Raw genomic sequence first — 9658 nt, 5'->3', positions numbered from 1 at the left:
GGTGGTGGTGACGGCTGAAGGCGCGCTCAGTCGCCCGTCGAGGCTTGGTGTCGTGTTGTTGCCCTTTGGTATTGAGCTCCCCAGCCCCCGGTTTTAGTTGAGCAGATGCGGTTGTGTTTTAATATAGTTGGTACGCGACTAGTTTAGCTCGGGACTAAGGTCAACGGTAGCCAATTCGTCCTGTCGTCGGTCCAAGGTCCAAGGTCCAAGGTCTAAGAGGGTGTATCGCCTTGTTGTCGCCGGGTCGGTGTCTTTCAATAGGGGAGCAAGGAGCGCAGGTGCGCGGGGGTGCCAGTGGACTCTGGGCTTAAATATGAGCCTGGGGGTGAGATGGGCAAACCCTGGCCGCAGTGGATCGTGACGAGAGCCAAGTTGGAGCGACGGGAAGGAAAAAAAAACCCTTCAGCCTCAAGGCATCCGGCTTTGCAGCGTGCCAAAATAGGATCACTGGCAGGAGGATTGCTGGTCTCCCATTGGGTTTCAGCTGCACGCTATGCCCCACGAGCACTGCATGTCAGATCTTGGACGGTCCTGGAATCCGTCGGTCGGCTGCTGTACGTGCGTGCTGCGACGAAGGCTGTGAGGAAAGCCAAAAAGCACGCCTCCCGGGGCTGACTCTTTAAAGCCAGCCAGGAGACAGAAAATAGGAGACCGGGGCGAGCCCGCGAGGCAGAGATTGGCAGCCGATCCAAACCCTGCCAGCGCCCCCCCGGCGCCCTGGCTTGCCTGGCTCATGGCTCATGGCTCATGGCTCTCGCACGCCGCTCAACTCTGGCCCGCCGTCCAAGCCCGTCGCTCCTCGTGCTGCCACTGGCGCTGCTCCCCCGAACGCCGCTGTGTGACATCAAGTCGCAGGGGCTCCACAGCGATCCTGCCTTGGACATAGCCACCCCCAATTTGGTCTACCCTCATGCGCGCCGCTGGCCAACTGCGAGGACTACTGTTCGCGATGACAGGCCAAAATCGCAAGCGAGCCAATTGTCTGGCCCGCTATTGTAAGGCTAGACCACTTTGATTGCGCCCGCGGACCACGGCTGAACGGGCTGCACAGTGACTGGCCCAAGCCCGTCGGTCGCCTTTCTGGTTCTAGCACACAGATGCAACGGCCGATAACCTCGACTCTGGCCAAGCATCTGTACACGAGGAGGCAAATTCTCGAATCGATTTACCCTGTACAACCATCCCAAGGACTTCAACGGCATCCGGCAACCAGACCAGACCAGATACGCAGATGACTAAAAGTTGTACAGCAGCGGCATCCTGAGATGTGATTAGATAAACCTGTCCTCCGATAACCTTCCGAATCGTTGTGGAGGGTCTGTGGGTAGCCAGGGTTTGGCTCAACCATATCCGGCAGCATGTACCATGACCCAATTTGCGAGCTGTGCCGCACGCTTTCCCTTGACCCAGGCAGGCTCTTGCATTGCAAGGAGTCATCAACTCTTTCTGCTGTGCCGTCAAGTCACGTTCCAAACCGTCGACTCAGCAATCTGGCCAGAACCGCGGTCGACCCGTCAATTGCGTGCAGATGCTTTCCCGATGTTTGCAGAAACAACGTCAGCCTTCCTGAGACAGGGCTGGGATGACGCTCAGACGATCCTACGAGGCAGTTACACAGTAACCAAACGAGGACCAACTGCCGTCTGGGGGGCAGCCAGCCTTGACCACATGGCCACATGAAATAACGTTGCTATATATGGCTTACGTTGATGCTAATATCACATGTTGCTGACGATCCGGGGCGCTCACCGCATGCTCAGCGCACCCGTCAACCAGTGACCCAAGGTAAACCAGCATCGTTTCAATAGACATCAGCTCCTTGGCAACAGATTGACACTCCAATGCCGACATAGCAAGATTGTGGGAGTCGAGAAAACGCTCCCTATCTGCACCAGGACCCATCCCGTTACCCGTTGCTAGTATGGAGTCAGATAGAGCCTGAATGCTTCATCCAAACAACTGTGTCAACCCCAGAACCTGCTTTCATTTGAACCTGACATACAGCTAGTCTTCAGAGTCGTTCAATTATAGTTGGCCGTGATGCATTATACCCACTCATTAAGGCATTCTTAGAGTTACAAGCTTAAATCCGGTGACAGGACCAGTGGGCCGTGTCATGGTGACATCATTGTTAGGTCAACTTGGCAAAGACTTGAACACGGGGAGTTAGAGATGAAGCCGAAGATGCAGTGCTTTCAACATGCCAGATCTCTTCGTAACCAAGTAGGATTACCCAGAAGGAAGCAAATCCTGGAGCGACGGATCGCGATCAACGCCAGTGATTGATCAACTAGTTGTACTAAAATGATTGTAGTGCGTCGCATAGAGTTACCCGCAACCACAGCCCAGAAGTGTGGAGATCATGTATACTTGGGTACATGGCTATTTCTCAGGATTGCCTATACGTCCGCCAACTATGCAGCGCCGTCCAAGTGTGCCTCAGGTTATCACTTCCAAGAGACAACCAGAGCAGGCTCGAAGCTGGCTGCAGATCTCCCCCTCGGGATTTCTGCAAGAACAGTGACGTGGCAATTCGGTCTTTGGTTGGTTTAGTTCTAATATTCGCCCAAACCGCAGATGCAATTCGTCGTGACTCCCACCACATCACCAGACAATCAAACACGACAAGGTACCATCGAGCACAAACAAAGCATGGGCGAGTCCGCGCTTTTTGATAGGGTCAATAATTCCCCACTCCATGTAAAGAATTGAAGAGCCCTAAGAAGTAGTACGACCCCTCCTTTTTTCGTCCAAATGACTATACTCGGGTTTTCTCACGAAGGGTGGCTCAGGTAGTTTCGGTCCGATCCGAGGCCAAGTTGCCGAGACTGGCGCATAGGGGCCCCAGATCCAGAGATGGTATGGCAAGCCCCCCACGTATGTCCGCTCAGACTCAGTCATCAGTCTCCGCGCAATATCTAGTTTCCGCTCTCCGCCGCTCGTCATTATCCACTCCTTCTCCTTGTGGATATATATATGGCCGTGGAGTTTGCAGATGTTCTCGGCGGTTCCCATGCGCACAGTGATGTGGCAGTCGTCGTCGGCCATCTCTCGGACGTGGCCGGTTGCTGTCTTCACCCACCCTGTTGTTGCCTGGCTATGTAGTCCTCCCCTGGAGATATGATTAGCACCGACTAGACTGACGATGATCAAGTTGCTTACATGATCCAAATGATGTTGCACCGGCATCTTTTTGCAACTTTCCTGACTAGCTCGACCGCAGCAGCCCGTTGTAGCTTGTGTGCCGGCGGTCTGCATAACCATTGAACCTGTGAATCATCAGTCTTAACCTGGATCCAAACGTAAATCCTATAGCATCAAGTGAAGTCCGCACCTCGGGAACTCCATCGCTCCCTGGATGTATATAAGCCACATTTTTGAACCTCATCTGCAGCTCGGTAGCTCTGTCCGTACTGCCACCACCCGCTGGAGGGGCTCCTGGGCCAAGGACCATCTCCGGGATCCATGAGATCGACTCTCCCTTGAGTCTAGATATTCTCGGCATATTATAATCTAGTATCTTATAAATCTGCTGTGTAGAAAGTCGGACTTCCCACGGCAGAACCAGCTGGAATGGTCGGCCATCCTCAAGCTTTTGCACAAGGGACGACCTGCTTCTTCTTTCGACAAAGACACGGAGCCATAAAGCAGGCGTCGATAAGAGGGTAATAAGCTTTTCTTCACTGAATTGTTAAGTATACAATGGAGAGACGCTTTGTCGCTTTACCATAATCTAAGGTACCAATGAACTTGCAAGTATTCCATGAGAGCAACCGGAAGCCAAAAATAACTGTACATCTACCACACAGATTAGACAGGCTATAGTTCGACGCAGAACAATAATCTACTTCTATGCATGGGGCTAACTTGCATTTTCGTGTTTGATACTGGTGCTATTCAAGGTATTCATTAAAGATGTATATCCCCAGTCATTGCTAATAATTACGCGCAAAAACGGCGAGAGGTTGCGACGACGGAGATTCGTTTCACTGTAGCTGGTGCCTTTGTTCTGATACCCGCATGAACACATATGACGTTTTTGTCAGTTTCCGGCTCGACACAAAGAGCTGCAAAATGCCACAGGACATCAAGAGTAAGTGATCAAAGGGTTGCCAGCACCTCAGAACACTGACCCATAACTTACGCTCAAATATCATATTAGCTCTTTAGCTATCATTTCTCTTGTCACAGCTTGCAGTGTTCTATAAGTCGAAGCAGCTGCAGTTTGGGTTAAAAACAATTTGATCTTGATTAATGCCGAGGCCGCCGTTTCAATTGGAAAGCGGTAGCTAGTCATCGGTTTGTCGTCAAAACCGTTGTGTCTGAATACGAGCCTCGCAGTCGCGATGGCCAGCCACGACGACTCGACGTTACAGGAGTACCACTGGGATCCCATGTACGAGGACTATGGCATCGAAGATATGGCTAAATACAATAAAGGGGGGTTTCATCCAGTCCATTTGGGCGACGTACTCGATGATCGGTTCCAGGTCGTCCACAAACTCGGCAGCGGCGGTTTTGGTACAGTGTGGCTTTGCAGAGACCAGAAGTTCGACAAGTGGAGGGCTGTGAAAATCATCGCGGCAAGCCAGTCAGATCAAGCTGGAGATCTAAAGGTCATTCAACACCTTAGGAGTGTGGCAACCCTAGAGGACCTGGAACAAAACTACATAGCAACGCCGCTCGAGGAGTTCTGGCTAGAAGGCCCCAACGGTCGGCATCTCTGTTTCATCATGCCTATAATGGGGTGTGCGGTATCTACATGGCGTTCGAAACTGGATGACGGGGATGAGGCCACAAGCCCCTGGATTAAAGCCGCATGCAGGCAAATCACCAAGGGAGTTCGCTTTCTGCACGAAAAGGGGGTCTGTCACAACGACCTGAGACCCAACAATATTCTCATTAAGCTCGATCAGCAAGCGATCCAGCAATTGGACAAGGAGGAGATGGTGGAAATTCTTGGTGAACCGGATGAAATCGAAGTCGAGACCACATCTGGAGCCGATCCTCGCCCGATAGCCCCTGAATACTGTGTAGCCCCTGCGACGTTTCTCAAGCACAAAAACCTATTCACCGATCAGATTGCCATTGTCGACTTTGGGGAATCTTTCTTAATTGAAGATCCCAGATCCACTAGTGGGATTCCTCCAACCTATGCTGCCCCGGAAGTCTTGTTGGGGGGCAGTCTCGGGCCTGGCACAGACATCTGGTCGCTGGCCTGCACGTTCTACAACATCCAAAGTAAGGACCTGCTACTCGGCGGAAGCTTCTACGGATCAGAAATCAACCAGATAGTCCACGAGATAGAAACCTTTCTCGGGCCGTTGCCTCAAGAGCACCGGGCACTATGGGATGAGAAGGAGTTCGAGGCTCCAAGCTCGGCTATTGAAGTGAAGACGGACGATGAGACAGAAGCTCTTGGTTCGCCAGCCACTTGCTCCATGGGTGCCCTCCTAGCCACAAGGAATGATCTCATCTCCGGGACCGGCTTTTCGGATGTGTTTGCCGCAGCTATAGGGAAGGAGGGCACAGGTCAGTACGAGGAGGAGACGGATGAGGCTCAAGAGGCTCAACCGGAGTCCAACAGTGACGATCATTCTCGCGAGGAGATCCTGGCCCTGAGTCAGCTGCTGCGAAAAATGATGAAATACTCACCCGAGGACCGAATTGATACGTCTTCCATTCTCGTTCATCCATGGCTGTCAGATACAGTTGAGACCGAAACGTCCTCATGCGTGGACGAGCCGGCAGAATCCGACGAACCAAGGGGTTTGGATCGGTGCCGAAATGCCATCCAAAGACTTGATGCCAGCAAGTTATGCATCGGACTTGCATGTTCTCTACTGGTGCCAGTTCTCCTTGCCGTTCTGCTGAGGCTGAACGATTTCGGCGTCAGTGAGTCATCTCTTCAAATCCATTTCGCGGAAAAGATAATTTCTGCGATAACCCGTGCAGAATGTTTCTGCAAAGTACCAAAATCCAATAGGAGGTAAAAGAAAATCCCGCTGGGTTGGACTGCGGTAGCCTGCATATTAGCAATGTTGTTATGATTGTTAGTATATATAAAAAGGAGCATCTGCTTTGTAAAGACCAACCACAACATTTCTTGTTGAGCTCTTCGAGTTTTGTTGAGAGCTAATGAAATCATGCAAGTCGGTGTAATCCTAAGAACTTGAAATGTTGATACATGATATCTAGCTGTGGAATCTAGAACGCCTGCTGCCAAACTTTCTCGGTGTAGAATATGCTGATTCTCTCATTCCTGGCACGCTCCCATCGTCACTGTCTTTTTCTGAGACTGCGTCTAACCTTTGGCTGTGCTACACCTGCCTGTTCATCTGCTAGCCGCTGTTGCTCCTCTGCATCTCTCTCCGCATCACCGTCATCCGGGATGCCAACATCCTCCGCCTGCTGGAAAAATCCATGGCTGTCCGCCTCGCGAATAGTCTGAAAGAAGACGTCGGCCATCATGCCGTAGCCTACATCATCCGGGTGGGTACCGTCAGGCGTGATGTTCTCTATGCGTGGCCTTGGGAGTGTGTCTCCCTCGGGGACAAATTGGTCGTGCATTTCAGCCATGACCACTGGTCTACCCTCCTCTTTCAACGTTGCATATACCTCCCTGATCTGACGGTTGATGTCCAGAATGCATGGTTCAATATCTGGTACCGTGTTGGTCAACAGGGTGGACATGATGACGGTACCCCTCGGCGATGTGCCCAGAAGGTAGTTAATGAAGTCCGTCAGTCGCACATGGTAATTTGGAGTGTCCCAGCGCTGCAGACAATCGTTCGACCCAACGTTCATCAGGAAAACGTTTGGCTTTGCCTGCGGAACGCTGTTCGTTGCCCAACCGTGGACTTGGTCTACACGGTTGCCGCCATGGGCCTCGACATCGTTGTCCTTCATCTCCCCAACCCTGGCCGAGCCAACCATGTTGACCTTGTTGCCGACCGAGACCAGCTTGTCGCGCAGCGGCTTGCGGAATCCCACGGTGCCATTTGATACCTCGCCCTTGCAGACCGACGCCCCCAGCACCATAATCCTCAAGGGCGTACCCCCTGCGATGGGCGGCTTAGCGGTCAGAGAGTTGCCATAATGGTGTATCCATTGTGTGTCGAAGCCTACCGTGTCGGTCAGGGAAACAACTGTGGCCCCCAAATTGAGGTTAGTGAAACAGATCTCGCCTATCTCATGAACAATCTGGGGATGGGGTCTAGGGCGTTCTCCAGGGGCAGTAGCGCGGTACTGCTAGCTGCCAACACAGCTAGCGGAAGCTGGGGGAGACGGCACTCACCAATCAGCAGAATGGAAAAGCAGGCTCCAACGAACACGACGGAGAAGTACTTGCGCGCTAGAACCGGGATCGACATGCCGCAGCAGCTCAACGAGCCCCGTCGTGCAACCATCGTGAACTACATCTGGAAGGGAGACGTCGAGGCATCTGGGGGTCGCAAGAAGTTATTTGATGTCGGATGTCTGGGGAAAGTCAATGAAAGCATGGGACTCGTACGTCCGAGCGGATGACGCCAATCCACGGTCCTATTTGAATGATACATAGTCCTGCCTGCACCAAGACATGCCCCGACGGACTTCCCACGAGGGGCCAGCTGGGAAGGGCGTACCCGCTGTCGCAGGACTTGACCAGTTGCCCAATCCGTTTGCCGACCGCCGAATCACCTTCGCTGGGAGATGCTTTTTCCAGAAAGTCAAACTGACCCGACTGCCCGGGCAATCGGCAGTGCTCATGGCAAGTGGGCATTCTCTCGCAGTTTAATCACTTTCAGCGGACAAAACGGCACATGCTCCACCGTGGATCGTGCAGCTTGAAACATTCCCGGCTTCAGTCACATTACTGCCGGCTCGAATGTGGAAACAGCCCAGGGCGATCTGATCATGATTGCTGTGTGATGCAAGCAAGCATGTTCCACAGAATACTCCTTAGGAAATTGGCATAGGAAGGCGTGCAATGGTACCATCCAGGACGTAGTGACATTGGTCAAGCCACGCTGTGGTATCTGTGAGATATCCGAGTTAACGTCCGAACACCCTCTTCATTCCCCTGTCACCCTAACTTATCTTATACTTCTTCGCGCACGATCTACTTGGTAACTCTTCTACGGCTATCGGCAGAGAGTACATTCAACAAGTCGCGGTGACCTCCTTGTGAGGAGACTCCTCGCTTCCATGACCGAAACTATACAATCCCAATGCAGTTCATTTACAACGGTAATAATGAAACTCCATCTAATGACCCATTTCAATACGTTGGAGACGCACATTCACGATTGTATGCCACGAAAATCTCGTGCAGTTCATTGGCTACGCAGGGAGGACACTTGTTCCACTGGAAACGTTTCTACTCAATTAACTTCCCAATCTGGGTGATACTTACCCAGGTACACTTGCCTAATTTGTGCCTACACAACCTGCAACTCTCTGGCCAGCGAAGTGTCGAGTTTAGAACGTCTCATTTGGATCAAACCGACAGTCGCTCATCGAATCTGACAAGTCTATAGGCTCCATCGCTAGTATCAGGTCGTCCACGTCTCCGAATTCGATCAGAGGGAGTTCGGCGTCACTGCCGTCAGGCGGGTCAAAAGGGCACATTACCCCCTCCTCATCTGTGGACGACAAGTCGCTTAAGGGGTCGACACAGTCGCTCTCCCGATCTACCAGTGCCCACCTGTCACCAAAAGGGTCGAAAATACTAGCATTGTCCGAGTCGCTCGTGAACTCCAGCAAGTCAGGGTGTACCTCTGTGTCCCGGCAAGGCTCACCTTGGTAACGGATGGGAGAGGGGAGAGAGATTCCAAGGAACAGCTTACCTATCAACAGCATGATCATGTCCCCATGAATGACGCCGTTGTTGACCAGATCCTGGGCATGGTCCCACAGCGCCGGCGGAGAGTCCTGGGTGACTTCTCCAGCATTGCCGGGCCAGATGCACCCGCAGTCCTCGTCGTGCTCCCATTGGAGAATCTGCTGGAAGAAGTGCATTCCTCTCTCTGTGTTTCTTAGACGCTGGCGTGTTAGTTCCGCTTGGCAGCCCGTGTCTTCGTTCCGAAACGTGTACAGAGAGCCATGCCCCAGATACGTGATCGAGACTCCATCCAGGAGCTCCGCGATGAACTGAGGGAAGGAATGGCGTCTTGTCATTTCGATGATTGCAGTGCCACTATGACAGCAGGTGATTAGCGATTCTGCCTTCAGAACTGGGAAGAAGCCGGGAGTTGAAACGAAGTGTGCCTCCTATGACAGATATCCAGCAGAGACAAAGTGTGTCGCGTCGCCGGCCATCCCGAATGCCATTCACTGCCACAGGCTTATATGTGCACAACGGAGATCACATTGTATTTCTTGACAAGTAACAAAGCCTTGTTGGCGTTATGAGCTGTATCAAGAAGAATGTACTCTTTAGCCCGCTTTGTCGTCAGACTAGCATTATGATACTGCAAAACAAAAAGACGACCAGGTATCATTCAATAGCGCATCAGGGGTCGCGTTGTAAAGTGCACGTGGCTGATTCACTCTCAGTTCGAATGCCAGCACTTGGGCTCTGTTGGGGATTCCCTTCATTGCCAACTCAACGCTCGCATCCGTAATGAACCTAGAGGATGGGGTGGGTTATACCTGGCAAACTGACTGGGACTAGTTG

General features: G+C 52.1%; 4 protein-coding genes across 4 annotated transcripts; 1 reads left to right on the top strand and 3 right to left on the bottom strand.

Moving 5' to 3' along the window:
- Positions 1-2718: 2718 nt before the first annotated feature.
- On the bottom strand, positions 2719-3454 carry JN550_009417 (uncharacterized protein; the record flags this gene model as incomplete). Its single annotated transcript, XM_049321487.1, has 3 exons — positions 2719-3112; positions 3163-3269; positions 3335-3454. 3 exons carry the CDS (start codon positions 3452-3454, stop codon positions 2719-2721), a joined length of 621 nt encoding a protein of 206 aa, XP_049168572.1.
- An 892-nt stretch (positions 3455-4346) lies between these two features.
- JN550_009416 (uncharacterized protein) lies at positions 4347-5993 on the top strand (the record flags this gene model as incomplete). Its single annotated transcript, XM_049321486.1, has 1 exon — positions 4347-5993. One exon carries the CDS (start codon positions 4347-4349, stop codon positions 5991-5993), a length of 1647 nt encoding a protein of 548 aa, XP_049168571.1.
- Positions 5994-6279: 286 nt separating this feature from the next.
- Positions 6280-7409, bottom strand: JN550_009415 (uncharacterized protein; the record flags this gene model as incomplete). Its single annotated transcript, XM_049321485.1, has 2 exons — positions 6280-7148; positions 7298-7409. 2 exons carry the CDS (start codon positions 7407-7409, stop codon positions 6280-6282), a joined length of 981 nt encoding a protein of 326 aa, XP_049168570.1.
- A 1051-nt stretch (positions 7410-8460) lies between these two features.
- JN550_009414 (uncharacterized protein) lies at positions 8461-9159 on the bottom strand (the record flags this gene model as incomplete). Its single annotated transcript, XM_049321484.1, has 1 exon — positions 8461-9159. The coding sequence occupies one exon, from the start codon at positions 9157-9159 to the stop codon at positions 8461-8463; it is 699 nt and encodes a 232-aa protein (XP_049168569.1).
- Positions 9160-9658: the final 499 nt, after the last annotated feature.

Source organism: Neoarthrinium moseri (assembly GCF_022829205.1).
Source record: "Neoarthrinium moseri strain CBS 164.80 chromosome Unknown scaffold43_Wmoseri_CBS_16480, whole genome shotgun sequence".
Taxonomy (NCBI): domain Eukaryota; kingdom Fungi; phylum Ascomycota; class Sordariomycetes; order Amphisphaeriales; family Apiosporaceae; genus Neoarthrinium; species Neoarthrinium moseri.
This window is presented reverse-complemented; position numbering and strand designations above follow the sequence as displayed.